At 38.6% G+C, this 20,407-nt stretch overlaps 3 protein-coding genes across 10 annotated transcripts; 2 read left to right on the top strand and 1 right to left on the bottom strand.

Moving 5' to 3' along the window:
* Positions 1-77: 77 nt before the first annotated feature.
* On the top strand, positions 78-6,576 carry Lobe (lobe protein). Of its 8 annotated transcripts, XM_032602278.1 has the most exons (10): positions 78-196; positions 295-514; positions 3,031-3,294; positions 3,382-3,555; positions 3,625-3,748; positions 3,823-4,003; positions 4,074-4,269; positions 4,348-4,489; positions 4,567-4,703; positions 4,894-6,489. In XM_032602278.1, the coding sequence occupies exons 3-10, from the start codon at positions 3,172-3,174 to the stop codon at positions 5,014-5,016; spliced, it is 1,200 nt and encodes a 399-aa protein (XP_032458169.1). In that variant the 5' UTR covers positions 78-196; positions 295-514; positions 3,031-3,171; the 3' UTR covers positions 5,017-6,489. The 8 variants fall into 8 exon arrangements, with proteins under 8 accessions (XP_032458169.1, XP_008208816.1, XP_032458170.1 ...); XM_008210594.4 differs by lacking the exons at positions 78-196; positions 295-514 and adding an exon at positions 1,048-1,285 and having other exon boundaries at positions 4,894-6,567; XM_032602279.1 differs by lacking the exons at positions 78-196; positions 295-514 and adding an exon at positions 1,063-1,137 and having other exon boundaries at positions 4,894-6,567.
* LOC100114669 (eukaryotic translation initiation factor 3 subunit M) lies at positions 5,792-9,312 on the bottom strand. Its single transcript, XM_001600040.6, has 5 exons — positions 9,009-9,312; positions 8,552-8,826; positions 8,209-8,427; positions 7,707-8,119; positions 5,792-7,470 (listed from the first exon to the last, which is right to left on the bottom strand). The coding sequence occupies exons 1-5, from the start codon at positions 9,051-9,053 to the stop codon at positions 7,244-7,246; spliced, it is 1,179 nt and encodes a 392-aa protein (XP_001600090.1). The 5' UTR covers positions 9,054-9,312; the 3' UTR covers positions 5,792-7,243.
* A 227-nt stretch (positions 9,313-9,539) lies between these two features.
* LOC100114707 (ADP-ribosylation factor-like protein 1) lies at positions 9,540-12,342 on the top strand. The gene is made up of 5 exons (XM_001599589.6): positions 9,540-10,086; positions 10,704-10,803; positions 10,896-11,012; positions 11,088-11,199; positions 11,432-12,342. Exons 1-5 carry the CDS (start codon positions 10,083-10,085, stop codon positions 11,639-11,641), a joined length of 543 nt encoding a protein of 180 aa, XP_001599639.1. The 5' UTR covers positions 9,540-10,082; the 3' UTR covers positions 11,642-12,342.
* Positions 12,343-20,407: the final 8,065 nt, after the last annotated feature.

The following is a 20,407-nucleotide window of genomic DNA, read 5'->3' as shown; positions in this document are numbered from 1 at the left end:
ATCGACTCCTCACATATCGTGTATTACGCCATTTGCCGGTTTTTAGCGACACAACAACGTCAATCTCAATACAATATAGGCGAAAAGCTACGCCAGAAACACAAGGAAAAAGGAGCCGAAGCCTAAAGAAACGTTCGCGCGTTAAATGAGATTTCGGAGTTTCGGAGCAACGACGCAACGCTACGTTCCATGCGAGGTGTGTGTGTGCGTGTGTGTGTGTGTGTATGTGAATTATACGAAAATAATCTTACTTTCGAAATGAGAATTTCAACTGTAAGCATTATATATCCATAGAAATTCAGAGAGAGGCGAGATTTACGAGCAAGCACTGTTCCGAAAAGGATCGCTTTTTCGCGGCAACAACAACCGCGACGGAGTTTGGGAGAAAGAGCGGCGAGATCGGTTTGTGCGATGCAAATAAATTAAGATCCACACCTTGTTTTTCGTTCCGAGCTGCGCCCCACTAACTCGACACGTGCTCCAACGCAGCTAGCGGCTCTTGGCAATTGTATAGGTGAGTATATAGCTATGAACGCACACTTACGAACTAAATACTGCCAAATACGCGCGCGCGAGATAAAGCAGCGCGTCCACCTATAGAATTAGCGTTGGTTTATCTCGAGACACTCTTCGTCTATTCCGTTTGAGAGTAAAAGATTATTTATTGGAATGATATTATTTTTAATATCTTTAAATAATTGAATATATGGCGCGACTGCAGGACGGATACTCGCGAATCTGTATGAAGGTCTTTCTGTAAAACTAATACCTACAAGTATTATATTCTGGATAAACCAGTTCGTTCGGCCGAGCGAAAAGCCGACTAAAAAACTACACGGGATAATGTAGAAATCTGTGCTGCGGAAGCCGGCAACAGCTAACTAGTAGCTACACACACAGCTTATATGTATACATGTATATAAGCAGTTCGGAGCTGGGATAGGTCGACGTTGAGATACGCAAGTACACACATTTAGCGCACCAACACAGCTGTGTGCCACAGCCATTGCCTCTCTCTCTCTCTCTCTCTCTCTCTCTCTCTCTCTCTCTCTCTCTCTCTCTCTCTTTCATCAGCGGCGCCGTCGCGCGAGCGCACACTTCTTTGTGTAAACTACGGCGCAACGGAGCTACGTATAAGTATATAATCGAGAAAAAGAGCGGATTTATTTTTAGTGACACGATAGGCAACCAGTCGAGAGAGAGAGAGAGAGAGAGAGAGAGAGAGAGAGAGAGAGTAGTCGGGTATTATTTTGTTACGAGTGCTCGCCGCAACGTGCTACCATAGGTATATATCTAACATTATAATGTACATATTATAATCATACATAAGCACCCAGTGTCTACGCGTCTTCTATTCTCGTGTGTGTGTATGAGCGCGCGCATTCTTAAATTTATTCGTAAAACAAGAGAGACACAAGAACAACAATAACAACAACACAGTCATCAGTGTGCGTGTATGATCGAGCCGTACGTGCGAGCAAGTGTTACGTAGGTAATGTCTCTATATTGGAGCTCAACGCACACAAAGAAAAGCGCGAAGAGAGCTACTGCTATCCTTGTCTGGTGCATAATACGAGCCGCTGTTTTTTTCTTCGGCGACTCTGTATAGCAGCGCGCCTTGTTTACGTCTCTTTCTTTTTCTCTTTCTCTCTTTTTCGGGGGAGGCGCGCTCTCTACTCGTAAAAAAACATCGGACCCTTTCGTTCCGCTGGGCTTTCCTCTCCTTATTTTACGTGTGTCCGAAAATCTCGTTCGAGACCTCTCTGTGTGCGTGTCCTCAAGGGGAGAGATGCACACACATCTCCGCGCCGCGGCTATACCATTATATTACGAGAGCTCGGCTTGAGAGAGAGAGAGAGAGAGAGAGAGAGAGAGAGAGAGAGAGAGAGAGTGAAACGACGACGAATACCTATTTCACTTTTCAACGGATATTTCTTGGCCCTTCGACCGTCGACTTGGATAGTCACTCTTCTGCTGCGCCACGGAGGTAGTAGGCTTCGGAGTAGTACAGTTTTCCACTGGTTTTCGAGCTGCGAGAAGCTTGTTGCTGTGCGGTGTGTCTTAGTTGTGGATTTTTTTTGTCCCTGCGTGTGTAGAGTGTATACAAGTAGGGGGCTCGTCCGTTGTTACTTGCTGGTTTTTTTTTCCGGCTGCGGAGAGCTTTTTGTAGAGGGACAGGTTTTCGTTGTTATTGATTAGGTTTTTTTTGCGAGTGGGCTTTGCTGCTGCTCGCGATTTTGGTTGAAACGTAGATTCGTATAGAAGAAAGACCGTTCTATAATTGCACACGGGCGTTTGGAGGTTAGTCGATTGTTTTTAAACATTTTCGGAGTTTTGAAGCATTGATTATTCGCCTCTTCTGAAAGTCAAGGTCTTCATTGATTTCAGCTCCCGGAAGCTTCGAGTTTCGTCCGCGTCAGTTTTTCGAATTTCAACCGTCAGTGGATTATTGATTTTGTTCTGTTTGGCTTGTGAATATTTTATTAAGACTCATTTTTAACAGCTACTGTTGGCGTTAGTGAATTTTTCATTCAACCAAGCAAGTTTTATATTATCTGTATGAATGTCAGTGTTATTTCCCTTATTGGGAAGAATAGAGTATTGATGATCCAGTCATTTATAGAGCTCCTTTGTTTCCTGCAATTATAGGCTGTCACATTATGACAGTTTCATTCAGGTGTTTATTGGTACAGCCAATTTAAGTTATTCTCTGAGAATAACAATAAATCCAAAGGCTACATAAATTTGAAACAGCCACTCTTTTCTTTTATTTTCTATTTACACTTAAATTTGCAACATTTGTTTCAACTTAATAGATGATATCAACAATCCTAACTCACTTGTATCATGTTCTTGTTTTATCACGTGCTGGAATTTCTGATTGTACAAACATTGAGACAACCATTGATATTTTCATCGAATGATATTTGCGATTCTTACATCTAAAAATATTTTATCTTCGAACATTTAATTATTATTTTTTTATATTTATATTGCAGTACTAACAGTATTCTTTTTTCTTTGTTTCAGATCATAAAATTTAATATCAGAGAAATATTAGAAAATGTCATAAAGCAAACTCATACAAAATTATATAAGACTTTCTTACCAAACAAAAAAGACTGTTGACAAAATATTTTTGAAAAAATTGTTGACTTCTAAAAGTAAAAAATGTATGCTACATGCCGCTGTTTGAATGTGTCCATCAAAACTAAAGGAAATGAATTACAAAATGTCAATATTGATACTCTAGAACTAAGTGCAAGTGAGCATGCTGATGTGTTTTTTAATAACGTAAGTATTTGAGTCTGGTTCAGGCAATTTTTCATTATATTATATTTCTTATAGCATTGTTAACACAAATATCTTATTATTCTAAAGAATCTTGCTACGACAAATGAGTTGGAAAAGATCACAAAAGAGCAACCAGGCCTAGTAGAAGTTCGAAATGTGGGTGCATGGGCTATTCATCGATGCTACAACTGTTTTATGTTTACACATGCAGTGCACAGAGAATATGGAGCTGCCTCGGTTTTGATTAACACCAATGTTATTGTAAGCTTAAAAAAAAAACTTTGTTTTATTAATTCAGATAGTAATACAATATTTTTATGCTCATTACAGACATCTGATGATGAAATAGCACAATTAAAAGCTAGTCCTAACTACAGTCCAGTCTTTAGGATAGTAATAGATCACAGTAAAATTGATAATCTGGATTCACTTCAACCATTAACTAAATATTCTGGTGAGAATTTTAACTAAATGAAAAACATGATTTAATTTTTTCAAATTCAAATATTGATTATATTTAATTTGTAGTATCACAGTTATCAAGTACCTTAAGATTGGCTCTTGGGGGTTTAGAGCAACAACTGGAAGAAGCTATTCAGAGGCAAGCCCTCCTGGTAGATGAGAGAATACGCGCATTCACTCAGGAGCAGTATCAAATTTTAGAAGAGTTTAGGGAACGTGCTCATAATGAACATGCTCTTCTTGCAAGGTACCGAATTAAGATAATATGATTATTACTATAGAACATTTGAAATCTAATACATTTTCGATTGTTGTAGATTAATCTATAGTGAACAGCAAAACATAGTTGGTTCTACCAATTTAGAAACTCCACCTGCAACCCCTGAAACTGTCCAGCCAAGTAAACCTACCTCAGAAAATGACGCTGTTGATGCGACAGTGCAATTCGATTCTGGCAATCCCGTGCTTCGTGAGCATTCACCCTCAAAATCAAACAAAGCTGTTCATGCAATTGTAAGCAGTGTGAAAGGAAAATTATTAGATCAGGGTTTTTTAATTTCTATGACATATTATTTATTTTTTTATTTTTAGAATGGTATTCACAACAATGAGACACGAACAAGGAAGTTGAGCAATTATGATGGAGAAGCTTTATTTATGCTAGAAGGCATGGATGACACTCCATTACCAATAAGACAATTGCAAGCTTCTGATCAAGAATCGGATACCGACGGTATTTGCATTATTCTATGTTTATATTACTATACTAAATTGTAAAAATATTAGTTTAATTATACTTTGTTTTTCTAGATTCTGGCAATGAAGGAATGCACATACCAAGAAGTCAAAGGAGTGGTCATCCAACGCTAGCCAAGTCGTTGCCTGTTACTGTGCCTACTTTTAATACCTTTAGCCAACGTTTAATGCAAGATGACGATGACGAACAGGTAAGATTATCAATGTTGTATTGAATATATGGATAGACTTATAATACAAATACATGTGCGCAATGAGTTAGTATGATTGACTTAACTTGCTAAGTAATCAATTTATGATTTCTTTTAATAGTTACATGATTAATTCTACAAATATTTTTATGTTGGATTGGCTAATAATAAATCATAAAATTATTTTCAGATATCTAGAAATCCAATTGATCCTCATAATATACAAGCTTCTATAAAGGCCTTAGCCAAAAGCGTTCATGGTGATACAGTCTTTGGCGATCTACCTCGTCCACGATTTTCAACTCAAATCTGACTTGACGAGCCTTAGGATCGCTATAAAGATCCGAGAAATCGGAAATGTAAACATGTGATGTTATTCTTTTTTTATTACAAATGACATGTGTACGTCAAACGTTAATTTTAGTTTTTTTGATATACGACAAAATGACAGCAGCATATTATAAAGTCGTATTCTGAAAAACGACAAATCACATATTTTATTATTAAGGAAAAACTGCTGTTAGTATAGATCTTAGAAATTATTTTCAAAAATTTGTCAAACGCTACAAAGAAAGTCAGGTTAATGAAGCGAAAGCGATGTATTCTAAGTGTTTTATATACTGTGCCGGTGATGTATATGGAAGTAGCATCTTGCTTGTTTTCAATGATGATTGACTATTTTTTTCTGAGTTAGTGAGTATAGAAGTGTACGTTGAAATAATGATACAACCCACCGTTTTTTTAGTAAGTTTATAAGAATATTGATGACTGTTATAGAGAAAAAGAAATTTAACCTCTTGTTTACAGGGACAGAGATACCTTGAATTTTTACAGCATGTGTATGTATGATAACAAATTATGAAGGGTTACTATACTAATTGTATGAAGATCTATTTTATAGTTTTTTTTTCAATAATAAGCTTTTATCACAATCAGCTTATTAGGTGACTTACATTTTGTAAACAACTGAAAACTTGTAATCGTTTTCATTTTATTGTATTATTAGTATAGTATCCTTTCAAAATTGATAGAGAAATTTATTTTTTAACAATTTCTAGTATTGGGTGATAAAAACATTGTTAATGAACTTTTTTTTTAATATTTAATTGAAATGACATGAATATTTTTCTACTTAATCATTAATAAATTTAATGACGTCCATTCTAGAATTTTGATTCATATTGTTCTCGTTACTTTGTAGATGAAAGAAAAAGTTTATATCTAAAATTGTCAATAATTAAATTTCAAAAATCTGCGTCATATGAACTGTTTAAGGATTACCTATGGTCAAATTAAGTTGTTTTTTTTCTTTTATTGCTTTACTTTGCAATCATGCATTTTTGCTTATTTCTAACAGCTCTGCATTTTTAACATGTTTTTCACGGATAAACCACTGAATTCTTACTCATTTTATTAAAATGTTTTTAAAGTAGACAGAATTTAAGACAAAAAATATTTTTCATACCTAAAATTATGTAAGATAAATAATAATCCGAATTACGTATAATCGATTGAAGTGTTCAATGTCACACAAATATGCTATTTGACTGTAGGTATCCCTTATTAATTCCTAAGATTTGTAAGGTGTTAACTTCACTTAAACATATTTTTTTCGTTAGCAACTCTTGACTGATCCTCTAATACTCATAGCGAGAAACACAATTACACACATACAGATACAAATTGAAGAAGTTTAAGTCGCTAAACAACGAGTTAATCGGTATATGTCCTGTAGGCCAAAATATCAAATGTGAATACAATAAAAAAAAAGTATGAAAAATCCAAACAGGTTGAAGTAATTGCATATCTTAACCGTTTGCAAGCTATTCATCGCGGATAGGCTGAAATAAAGCGATTGTTATAATAAGAAAAACATTTTTCTTCTCTGATTATTTAATTTTCCTTGTATATATTTTCGAATTCAAGTATAAACAATGATCCGATAATGAGGATACTTTTACAAATTGGGTGCTATGATACAATAGCAATTAATGATGGATTTGATGGTATTATTTATTTAAAATACTGATTTTTAAAAAACGTACGCTTTTTTTCATGTGAATTCTATTAAATGCTTTTTTATCATATAATTTTTTACGTGAAATTGAGAAACACCTTTTACAGAAACAATACTTTTGAAAAACGTCCTAATTAAATAGTTGTAGAATGTCTTAAATCAATGTTTTTACTGTTTATTCAATGACCAATACTCTATTAAAAAAGCATTTATTAAAATCACACTAACATCCAATACGAAAAAAGTAAAGAAAGTCATCAGATTGAGCGTAAAATTGACTTCGTTAACGTATCTTGCTCTCTGAGCTTTAACTGAAATGTATAAAAATTTTTGCTAACATTATGTTTTTTTCGTATACAGAAAACGCAATACCTGTATTTTAAAAATCTTCGAACTTGTTTTTCGGTCCTTCGCTCAATAAATCAGTTTCTGCAGGGCCGAAAAAAGCGCGCCTAACCTCGAGCGATCTCTTCGTTTGGAGTAGGTCTCACGAGACTGGCGCTTAGTGGAATTTCCTTAAATGTCAGTGAACCGCGGGCGCCTTCGACTTTGCAGCTACGAGTTCCATCTGAGCAGCTGCAACACTCTTCATGCCGTCTTGAACGCCGCTAAGGTTGGTCTTCCAAGCGGCGAGAAGGTCACGCAGTTGCAGCCACTGTGGTCGGCCGAAGGTTCGGTGCATTGTGCTTGAGACAAGAACTTTGCGTCCAGCTTGGTCCATTCGTGCTCGCACAAGTTTGGTTTTCAACACTGTAAACAAGTTTTCTCGTTATTAATCGCATTGAATTAACATAGTTTTCATTTTTATTCTTCTATAAATTTGTCGAATATTACGATAACTTAATAGAAATGTAGTTCTATCAAGCCAGTACTAATCCTTTTAATATACCCTGATTTTTAAAATTATTTATTTACTCACAATTATATAATGAGCAAATATGTAACAGGGCAATGATTATAAAATTAAGAAAACGTGATTTAAGTACCATCAATGATGAAACTCTCTACTTTATCTTCTTCAATCTGCAATTCATTTTGAATTGTTTGGAAGGACATTTCAGGATTCGTTTCAGCCAGCTGCATGAAAGTGAGCAACCTCATCTTTTTCATGTTCTGCTCGTGGTTCAAACCAAGATTGCTTTCAACAAACTCTTTGTGATCTTTGTGAAATTCCAAGTATGCTGGTAATTTCTCTTGTACGAAAATAAGAAGCAGGTCATGAATAAGTTCTCCTTCTAAGAACCTTACTGGTTTTAGGGCTAGTAGAGGATCCAAAAGAAAGGTGTTTGGGTCAGCCAAAGCTGCCAAAATGCAGCGTTGGGCATCTTCTCTTGCAGCAGAAGCGTTCTCAGAGGTATAGGTGCCAAGTAATTCAACCATAACGGCAGCTGCTTGTTCTCTACAATAATAATGAAATAATAAGTAAAAATTGCAAAGCTATAAAAATTATTATCAAATTGTACAAGTAAAAGATTAAATGTTGCATACCCTTGTTTGCAGCCAAGTAATACTTCATGCAACAAACGAAGAAGCTTTTGCATTTGTTCATTTGCTGGTGGGCAGGTGGCAAACTGTTGTTTCAATTGATCAACTCCATTGTAAACAGCTTTAACTTGATCAACATTTCTTGCTATTTGAACCAAATGATAATATACATGGTACCTCATCGATGAATCTTCTGGTAGAGATTGGAAAAGAAGCCACAGACTAAAAAATTAATAATAATATATTAATAAATAATAAATCTGAAGATCAATGAGATTTATTCCATCTCTGCTGGTATTGCACAACGCTTTGAATTTTAAGTATCTCCATACAAAAATTTACTTACGCTTTAAGGCAAACCAGTCCTAATTTGTAACCAGGTGCTTTTGTCAGTTTTTCACAAAAGGCTAAAACAATGTTCTCAGCCCGTTCCGTTGGTACAAGAATCATGATGGAAACAATATCGTTTAAGATCGTTTCGATTTCAGCTTCATTTCCTTCCTTGAAGCAAGCATCGCAAACTCCAATGATTTTGTGTAAATCATCTTCAATTCCTCTTGGCGATTTTTCTTCGCTGATCTCAGCACCAAGACTCTTGAAGTAAATTCTCAACTCCTGAGCCTAGAACAATTCATATAATTCAATAGAAATTTGCAAAAATGGTAAAATATGTATAGGGCAGCGTCAAACACAAGCGACTAAAACAGTCGGCATCTGGTATACATAACCTACAGATTAGTACAAAACAAATACGCAAAAATTTTGGCGATAAGTGAATTTAACGAGGCGGAGAAAACGCTCACCTGATCTTCGGTTGTACCGTCCATAAAAACTGCGGGTCCCTGCATTTTTTAGTCTTCAGAGCTAGTTTTTTAGATAAAAATTCGGAGTCGACACCGACTCGTGCTCGTGGCTCAGCGACCGTAAAGGAGTGACCAACACAACACTTCGTGACGTCAGTGATGAATTTTACCGAAACGTGACAAAATTCTGTCAGAATTCAGATCCTGTCCGGTTCTCAAGATTTTAAAAACGGAGAGTGATTTTTGCGACAGAAGCCAGAGCGTGTAATTAAGACACAGTGTTGATGTAAATTTATGTTACAATAAGATCCTCTTTATATGCTGATCTATATCTTATGCCATTGAAATCTAATTTTAGTAGATTAAGGTGAACCAATATTGATAAATCTGGATTTTTTCAAAAATTACAAATTTCTTTTGCAAATGCACTGAGTAGAACATTTTTTCCAGCATTTGCAAATGTATCTTGTCAATATTGCTTTGCTCCAGATATTTTAGGATGAAAAGCCGAAAATCGACGATGTCAGCGCCACGTTGAATCATCGCATTCTTGAAAACACATCTCTCTTGCGTCGGCATTGGCAGAAAAACGACTTGTCGGCGGCTCGTGTGTGTTCGACATCACACCTGTATGTGTGTTTGTGAGTGTGGCTCGATCTCCTCCTTATTCCGTTACGCAGCCGTAGATTTTACTCAGAGTTTTTTAATTAAGCAAGACTAGAACTACTAGAAGCAGCTCAGGCGAGTCTGTTGCTGTGGGTGGACGAGCCAACCGCGTCTGTCGCTCGATATTTAAGTATGTCTTAGGCCGACCAGCTGACAGGGGACACGTACTTTTTCTCGCCGAATACGCGAGAGACGAGCACAGGAACAGTTTGCCGTGCTCTCGTATTTACACGCGTTTTTGCGTTTCGTCTTGCATTCCATATATTTTTTCCACGAGATTTTGACTGATAGACGCCGGAACGTGGCGCAGAAGATCATCTTGCTAACCTCCAAGAGTTGACGCTTCGCTGGACTCCCTGGAACCCCTGTACTTTATGCTGTGGAAGTAGAAAAGAGTTAATCGTTGCAATGGGTAAGTTGTAATCAAGGGTGGTGTTTACCTATGACGTGATGAAAAAATTATGTCGTTTCGGAGCTTTATTTTGTAGCATAAGTTTTGATTTTTGACACGAGTTCTCAACTTTTTTTATAGTCTGAACTATAGTTTTGATTGTCAATGATGCAAAGCGTTGCTCTGATAGTGTAAATTGAGATTAAAATGGCAGGAAAGAGATTTTCGAAACTGATTTAATATTTTTTCCTCATACTTATTATTTGGTCATGTGACAGAATTTCATGAACTAATGTTTGGAGTACGTGTCAGTAGTTGTTCATAACGCAGTTAATAAAATCAATCATCATATCTGTATTCACGCTACCATGAAATGAAGAGAATCATGAGAAACATGCACTGAAGAGATAAAAGATGCAACTGTCAGCCATCATAGTTGTACCATTAGTTTGCTTTCTCTCTTCTAGTGCATATATAAAGTTAATTTTATATCTTGCATTGTTGCCTAAGAATAGGTTCAGTGTAATGAAATGAAAATAATATAATTGAATAGCTATCAACAAATTTAGCTATGCACTCTGTGTTTTATGTACAAATGATATAGTTAATGTTTATATATATAATTAACGTGATTCTAGGTGGATTATTGAGTTACTTTCGCAACCTTCTTGGTAGTCGAGAAATGAGGATTCTAATTCTTGGCTTGGATGGTGCTGGGAAAACCACAATTTTATACAGGTATATTTAAAGATTGAGTATTCCTATGTATATCTGAGTAAATACAATTAATCAGACATAAACAAATGTTTAATATTCAAATATACTTACAGACTTCAAGTTGGAGAGGTAGTAACGACAATCCCAACTATAGGATTCAATGTTGAACAAGTAACTTATAAGAATCTAAAGTTTCAAGTATGGGATCTTGGTGGTCAAACGAGTATACGGTAAGAGAGTTTATTTCTTGGAAATAAAAAGCCTTTAAATCATAAGGATATTACTGATATTTTATTGTTTTTTAGACCTTACTGGAGGTGTTACTATTCAAATACAGATGCAATAATTTATGTTGTTGATTCTGCTGATAGAGACAGAATAGGCATATCCAAAGATGAATTATTGTATATGTTACGAGTAAGTAAAAATCATTGTATTTTACTTAATAGATATAGTAATAGTCACTACATTTTATATGTTCATCACGGCTTACTCAAAAGCACCTTCCCTTATCAGTAGTACTGTTAAAATTATACCTTCTATGAGATAAAATGATATTTTTGTCTTAAGGCAAATATATTGTTGAACTTATAAGTACAAAATTGATTTCACAACAAGAGACACGTTACTTACCATAATAACATTTTAGGAAGATGAACTGCAGAATGCAATCTTGGTCGTGTTGGCCAACAAGCAGGATATGCCTGGCTGTTTAAGTGTTGCTGAAGTCCACCAAGCACTGGGTCTAGATGCTCTTAAAAATCGAACATTTCAAATCTTCAAAACATCAGCAAAGAAGGGTGAAGGTCTTGATCAGGCCATGGATTGGCTATCAAACGCACTACAAGTCAAAAAATGATCACGCGCTCGGTGCAAGGACATAATAATTAAAAATCGCTTTTTGGAGCTGACAGAGCCGAGAGAACTAGTCTGTTTAGCTCTCGTCGCGTGAATCGAGCCCCGACTATGAGAGAGACAAGCACTTCTTTCGTGACTCTTTCGTGCTAAAGGATACAAAACAAAGAAAAAAAAAACAAAAAATGAAAATCTATTCCGAGAAAAAGTCTGACAGAAGCACACGCAATTAACTAGATATGTATATCTGAGTAAATCCAAATAATGGTGTTCAGTGTCCCGCACCCCGATTATTAATTCCGCGTGATTCTTCATTGTGTTTTTGCAAGACTTTTTCTATAGATTAGTACTTTAATATGCAATTTATATATAAATAGATATTATATATTTAAATGGATGCTGGAGTTTTTTGTCTGGTCTGTTTTACAATCTTGCTCATCTAATATTTAACTGAATGATTACTGTTTTCCATGAGACTTTATCACAAGTCATATTGTAATTAGACAGATTGATTTCCAAATTGAATTTATTGTAAATTTTGAGAGAATTTTCATTCAAGTTTTATAATTCCTTTAAAAAAGTAAATTCACTAGAACAATAACGCTAATTATTTATGTGAACTGCAAGAATAACAAGATTGAAGAAATGGAAAAATAGAAATAAATTTTTCAACGACGCAAATTGGCGCAGAATTATGAGCAGAAAGTCTGTGTTTGTTTTTTTATTGATTTCTGTATTCACCCATCCACTTGCATTGAAAAAAAAATCAACTGAGTTTTCTCAGACTTTCTATAACTTTGATTGTACATCTATTGTAATACATTTGTTATACCATTTCTATTAGCATCAGAAAACTCTGATGATTTTAATATAATTGAGTAAATCCTTATACGGTAGCATTGTAAGAAAATTTGAAGATATCTTCCCACTTTCCTGTGTCTATATTTCTTTGTGCTCTTATTTATCATTTCATATATATTCATTTTAATTGTTCACTTATTTTTTTGTACAAAAATCCAATATAGTTATTGTTTTTATCTTACGTGAGGTTACATGCTCATATCTTTCTGTTATTGGAATCTTGTGAACTAATACGACTGTCTACTAGCCAAGTAATTCCATCACACTTGAAGATTTATTTCTTGCCAATTATGAATCATCAAATAAATTAATTATATATCACAAGATTTATTGTTATACGTTTTTTACTATTCCTTTGGCAATTATCACAGTAGTAAATCAAATCGCGCGCGTGCATGCATATGGAGGCGCCATCTACATTGATATAATTATCGAAATTAATGACTAGCACATTCATTAATTATTACATTATTTATTTTTAATTTATCAATTGCATTATTTATTAATCTCTGATGACGTCTAATGCCTTATAAAAACGTTATAAAGCTAGAAATTGTCAACCGAAAGTTTGCGAAAATTCCATCGATAATGGCGGTTACTTCCATTCCATTACTGAGTGCGGCGCCTGCCGAAAAAATTTGTCTTTGCGTGAGCATCGGGGACGTGCGGCGACAAAGTGAGTGTAAGCGAGTTTTCAATTTCCCCTGCCAAGTAACTCATAAAGTACTGAGCAGAATTTAGTTTCGATAAATTTATCATTCGCACGAATGAAATCGAACGAAACGTCCGTTACTAGTTTGAGCTGGTAAAGAACATCTTTCGCGAGTCGCGGCAGGACGCAGTGCATCGCGATGACCTCCGCCGGCCGGTAGCCGGTAGTTTCACGTCGCGAACAAAGACTGCATAAAAAGGCGTTTATTCGTACAAAAGTCGTTAAAGTAGTTGGATTTTCGAGTAAAACGACGGTTATTAGTTCGGGCTGGAAAAGGACATCATTCGGTTTTCGCTACAGCACGCAGTACATCGCGGTCATTCCGCCGGCGGTTTGGCGTCGCGAACGAAGGTTAACGTCGCATTAAAAGCCGATTACTCGTTGAAAAAGTCGTTGACGTAGTTGAATTGTTCGGGAAATCTTTCAAGTATCTAGTAAGTTTGCGATATCGCTCAGTGAATTTCGGCCATCGTCTCCATCTACGCCTCTTCGCCACCTGCAGTTCAACAATGGCGTCATCCGCCAAGTAAGTGCTTTTCATGGTTTCTTCTCGAATTTTGCAACAATCATATAATATTATATCCTCTCGTATCTCGCGCAAAGTTCCTCGGCAGTGCATATCCGGTCACTTATGCATAAGTATGATCCCTCAAAAATCTCAGATTGAAAGTCGTTTATAAACGTATTACATACGTTGGTGTATCGCCGTCAGCAATCAGCCATTCTCCGCGACGCAATCCATCGTGCCTAAAGTAGCGCAGTTTGGCCATAAAAAATTCACCCGCGAGCCTCGGCATATAAAGATAGTCGGAACCACCTTCGAAATCTCTATTATTTAAATCCGGAAGCGAGTAAGTATACTCCTGCAACGGCAGCAGAGCAGTGGCGGCGGCGGCGGCGGCGGCGGCGGCGGCGGGCGGCATTTATCGCCGGGGGCGCCGAACATTGAAAAAATCGAAAAAATCTCTGACGCGGTATCGTGTGGCTATACACGCGTATACCTATAGCTATATACACACAGGTATATGGCACACACGGGGAAACAAGGCTCGCGCGCCGCCTAATTCGATAATGCATGCCCAGCACGTGGCTGGTATTTATAAGAAAGGAGAGCTGCTGGCTCGGGGAGAAGAGGAAAAAAACGAAGCCTCACTTAGAGGTGGAGTATAAAGAACGAGCGTCGGCGGAGAGACGCGCCGTAGGCTCATTGTGTACAACAACTCGCCTATATGTGCGCGCGGGGGCCTTGTTACCGTGCGTCTCTCCGGACGTTACGTGGGCGTGAAACGGATAATTTCCGTCTTGACTCTCATTCTCTCTGCGACTGGGCTATCGGGAGCGAGCATCGGCTTCGATCGTATATCAGAATTGGAGCTGTGTAATGTGTATAGGCAGGAATTGGCCAGCGCCAGAAGCTGCGGGACGCTTGTGCCGAGGTCCCCACGAATCATCGAGAAAAACATAAGGGCTCCGCGATGCGGTAACGCCGCCGAGGAACACATGCGATTTGTTATTTTTTGTGCTGCAGCGCTGACTATGCTAGTCAGAGACATGACTAGACACGATATTTTTTCTATTTTTATTTTTAGCATTTATGCAATTTTTTTTATTCAATTGATTACTACTTTGAATAATGATTTATTTTATTTTAAACTTTATATTAAATTAGTTTAATTTTTTTTAATTGCATACTGTGTTACAAGTATGTACGTGTTTTAACAGTATTTCAAGGACTTAAAACTCGATGTCGTTAAATAAATGTCAAGCCATTTCCCCTGAGTCGAGCCCCTGTGTTCGAGAGAAACGTGCGCTTTTATTTCGCTTTTATTACCATCATTTAAAGCGCATGAAACATTCCCTGAAATACTTAAAAAGGGCCCATAAAACCCATACACAGCCGACGGCTGCACTATCGATCACAAACTTTCGATCTCGCGCCTGCGTGAGTATTATATCTATAACACGCGTTTAACGAGGTCCGCGCGACCATCTGGCCCTGCGCGCGGCTGTTTTTTTTAAATCACCCCGATGCCGCTGATCAGCTCTCTCTCTCTCTCTCTCTCTCTCTCTCTCTCTCTCTCTCTCTCTCTCTCTCTCTCTCTCCTGTATAGCTATAGCTATAGCTATACCCGTGATTCCAGGCCGTGTGTTTCCGTCCGACTCTCCTATTATGCCCATTACGAGCCCTTCCGCGCGCGTTAATTCGTCGCCTCTCGGCTGATTTACGATCGGCGGCGTCTCCCAGGAGTAGCTTGACCTCTTTGTCTTATGCGATGGCATGAGCCTTTGACACCATACCAACACGCGTATGGGTTTCTTTTTGAGAAATTTGTGAAGGAGGTGATGCGGAGGACGTGTCGGGGTATCTCGTTGCTGCTGTCACGTAGGCGGTTTTATTGACGCCTAGATCTCGTGTTCTTTTTGGGCTTCCCTGTGTCTCATTGGGTTCGAGGCTTCGGTTCTTTATGTGCTTGTCTTTTTTTTCTGAATCTAGAAAGTTCTATAAATTTTCTTTGGAGGAACGACTTTCACTGGTTTAATTAGCTAGAACCATTTTTTTAATTGTTGAAAACACTATTTATAGCACAGTGTGGCTAAAATCCGCTGTTAAGTCACGCCTATCTGTGACTAAAGTAGTCCTTTTGTGCAAATAAGGACTACTTTAGTCACGAATAGGCGAGACTTGCGAACTTTAGCAGTCTGTGCTATAAAATTTTATACGATACTTTCACACGGCGCAGTTAGCACCCGAGCGTAACGAGGGCACTAAGGCCGTGTAAAAAAGAACCATTTAAGTCACACGTATCGTAATGTACTATTTATGAATATTTTTAAATAATATTGCCGATACTCTCCTTTTTGCGGCAACATCACAGGAGGATTCCTGCCCCATTGTGTCTCGAGTACTAATTCGAAAAAGCGAAAGGTTTCCAGAAAAGGACGTGTGAAAAATGTCACTATCTCTCCAAAATCGCCCTTCACCCATAAGTCCATCTCAAAATAACGAGTCAATCGACGGTCCCAAAATCCAATCAGTCGCACACCGTACACACCGCAAGCGTCGAAAATTCCAAAATTCGGCGAAAGCAAGAAATCCTTTTAACCAAAAAGCTTTCCATCAAAACTCCTGACACACTTTATTAGAATTAATCATATTCCCGCCTAAATGGGCCTGTCCAATATCCTAACGCCTGATGATCGATGGGCCTCGTATCGATCGTCCCTCGCAGTGTTTTTGCGCGTGAAAGAACAATCACTGATTTTCCACGCTCGTTAAGCCCCGACGATATCCTGCAGCGCATAGGAACAAAAGGAGCGATCCATCCGCAGAGATAAAAAGCCGCTGCTGCTGCTGCTGCTGCTGTTGGGCTCTCCGTTTTTGGCCGATATTTCGTCCGATGCTCGTTTGCAGGATAAAGATCGATATCCCGCTGCGGGGGACTTATTACTCCCTCATTACCCGGATTAGAGCGCGCGCGAGCGCTTTGCTTTGGTTTAGTTTAGGCCATATGTGTGTGTGCGTGTGTAAAGCCGGCTGTGCATTCTTAATGTACACTGATTTTTGCGGCGGCGGCCCGAGCCCTTTCATGATTCGTAATCTGATGTAATTTGGGATTGCCACGATGTGATTTTCTGATTTTTACTGCTGGTGAAGCATTTTCGTTCTTTTATACTTAGATACGATGTTATGTTTGTTTGAATTTGAAAATATTGTTATTTAACAGAGATCAATTTATAATTGATAGACCTTACTCGACTTATATTACCAGATAATTATAACGCAAGGGGAGCGAAGATTCAAGATACGAGGAGGATGATTCGCGGCAATAAAAATAGTCCCATAAATAATCCCTCGTTAAGGCTCTCGATCGTCATAGCTGCTCTCGCGTGTCATTTACCTCCTCGGCAGCGCGCTTATCGGAGCCGACGCGCGGTCCGGCTTATAAAATCGTCCCGTCCGAAATTAAAAACTTCCCTCCTACCCAATAAAGCATCTGCCAATACGCGTATAATCGCAGCCTATCTACCGCAAGGCATCTTCTTCGACACCCCGCTCGCGCGCATTAAAAATTCCCTTGCGATAAACGACAGGCGCGTAATTACGAAATTACTTATTCAAACGCGCACAGACACGGCCTGTACATATAGCACATACATACCCTCCTTCCGGGTGCGCGCATTTATAAATACACTGCGCACTGAGAGGGAGACACATCTGTAAAAGGAGCAACGGGAGAGCATCAAATTTGATTACAGCGCGCGCACGCGCCTCCGAAAGCTTTCCCCGATTACGCTCTCTATACGCGTGCGGTGTATACGCATCCGATCCGAGAGCCGATCATTAATTACGCTCGTCATATACGCATTCGATATAGCGCATTATCGGGCGATTGGATCGGATCGCGCGCGCGCGCGATGCTTCTGCTGCTGCAGTGCAGCGGCGAATATCGTTCAGTCATCGCGCAGCTGCGGCTATACGACGCTTCTTCTTCTTCGTCTTCTCGTATGTGTTATATTCGTTTGGCTTTTAAAAAAGACCTCCGAAATTCGAGGTGTGCTGGACGCGAGCTCGGCTCCAATTAAGCGCGGTATCGACGACTCGAGATCGAGTTGCGGCTGCAATTCCAAGAGAGCGAGCTTTGGTGGCCCGCGAGCGAACGATTTAATGGCGGCTTTTCAATATTTCGAATACGCGGCGCGCGGATCAGCGTCGGATTTATCGTTATGAGAGAGATGCGCGCGAGCGTCGAGTTCTTCCTGCGCGCATAAATATTTTAACTGCTCGTTCTGTCAACCTTCGTTCGCGGTGCAATCGCGTTATTTATGCGCAATTAATATATTTATGTACTCTTGTAACGCATTTATACGCTTACGTTAAATTTAGATTCTAACTCTGCAGACCTATCGACGAGTCGTCGATTAATCACTAACGCTATGCACTTATTCTGCGCTTCACGAGTTCAAACACACTGCGTTCACCGTTGATATAAGATGAAAATACAAAATCCGCTTTCGTGCATAGTAAATAGTTGGCGCGTGGGCTTATATAACATTACAAGAGACATCAGACGCCGCGACCTTGAGAAATCCAGTTTACGCGCGTGCTCATAACTCGCATTTCTCCTCTACGGATACTGATATTACATGCACGCAATGACTCTGCACCGCAGTCCTACTCAGGTGTGTCCGTAGTGTAGATGCGTCGCAATAGAGTTTTTAATATGGACAGATTCGGATACGCACGATCTTACTCAATGCCGCTCGAGGACTACGAGATTCGCCACGTGGAGGAGCAGGAAAGGCCCTCCATCCTGGACAACATGATGGAACACTTCTTCGCGAACGAGTATATACTGACAACGTACTTCGGGAAGATCAGACCGTCGATCTCGGAGCAGCAGTGGCAAGACATCAAGGACAGCTTCAGACAAGCTCACGAGGACATAGCGATGAACGAGCCGTGCTTCTTCGCCGTTCACCGGCCGACTCGGGAAGTTGCCGGATACATTCTGCCGATAATCGAGAGGAATCCGAAATTCACGAGCACTGAAAGTAATAATCACGAGAAAGGCGACGTCCCACTGAAATCTGAGATAATGTCCAATTGGTTCGCCTCCGTGCTGGACGTCATCTGCAGTAGCGTCGACTACTTCGAGCTGTACCCGGAGATCGAGACGATTCTGGACATTGACATGGTCTGCGTCTTTCCGAACCACGGTAACAGAGGTTTGGCCACAGCCATGACCCGCTTCGCCGTCGACTGGGCCAAGAGTCAGAAGATCGGTCTGGTCCACGGTTTCTTCACGTCGCAGTACGCTCGACGAGCAGCGGAGAGGGTGGGCTTCAAGAGCTGCAAGGAACTCGACATCATGAGCTTCCGGGACCCGGAGGGCAACGTCATGTACGCCGGCACGAAACCCCACGTGATCCCCGTAATGGCGTACCTGTGCTGAAAGAAGTTCGTGCATTCACCTCATAATGAGCGGAATTCTCAAAGATGGTGGAAATAAAGGCCGAGTTGAGTAGCACCACCCCCTCGAGAAGTATACGTACTCGCGTAACTAAAAGAGATCTCAGCTGGTCTCTCGCGCGTCTGGACGACTTCCGTCTCTCCCCGCGCACTTCCGAATGCACGGAATCTCTTTTGTCTCTCGCGCGGACTTGGATATTGGTTAAATCTAAAGGTAAACGAAAAGTTCTATGACTGGTCATTCCCTTTGGAAGTAATATCGAAGCTATACCAGTCCATGCCATAGATAATTTTTTTTGTTTTGAGAAATAAAATAATAAATTAATGTTTTATATAAAAATTTTTTTCCCGTACCACCAGGACCATCTATAAAATACATCTTATGAGTTTGTTCGCATAAAATTTTGAAAATATTTCTTTGATCATCATTTAATTGAACATTTTTTCAAACATAAATTTGCAATATGCGATTTTTTCACTATTATTAATGTTATGGAAATCAATTTTGTTTGGCATAGGCAAACCAAATGATTCACATGATTTATCCTCTGTTTCAAATATTTTATTAATATGTAAAAGTGCAAGATTTTCTTTGTTTTAAGTAAAATTTTCTGTAAAACTATTTTTGTATTTATTCCATATATCATCACCTTGAATATTTTCTGAAAGTAAAAACCATGCATAAAACTGTCTTAACTGAATTGGTAACATAACAGTGCTTGCTTCTTCGAAAATATCCATAATTTGAGAATCATGTTCTAATAAACCAATTGCAATAGCAGTGTCTTTATATGTACTGTAATTTATGTTTTCGTGTGTTTTTAAATCTTTAAATGAGGTTGCACCTTTTATATTATTTAATATTAATTTTAAACCAAATGTTTCGTGATCTTTAGGTGAAACTACATTTAATCTACCAATTGTAATATTTTTCTTTACATTTTTTCTCTTTTGCCATATTTTTTTGTCTTATTAAATATATAATGTTCTGGAATATTTACGTACTTTAAAGATTTTGCAAATCACACAGACACTAATATGGGTGGTTGGCGAGCAAAGCGAGCAGGGGGCGTAGCCCTACTAGTGTGTGTGTGTATATATACCTTTTTATTGTGCCAGGCAGGCATGTGCTTCTACTGTATGGTGTTCACTCTCACCTTCATCTTCTGCTCGTTCTGATCTTTGTTTTCTGTCTTTTGAGAGGGTTTAGTTAGCTATGTAAAGAT

This window comes from Nasonia vitripennis, chromosome 1, assembly GCF_009193385.2.
Source record: "Nasonia vitripennis strain AsymCx chromosome 1, Nvit_psr_1.1, whole genome shotgun sequence".
Taxonomy (NCBI): domain Eukaryota; kingdom Metazoa; phylum Arthropoda; class Insecta; order Hymenoptera; family Pteromalidae; genus Nasonia; species Nasonia vitripennis.
This window is presented reverse-complemented; position numbering and strand designations above follow the sequence as displayed.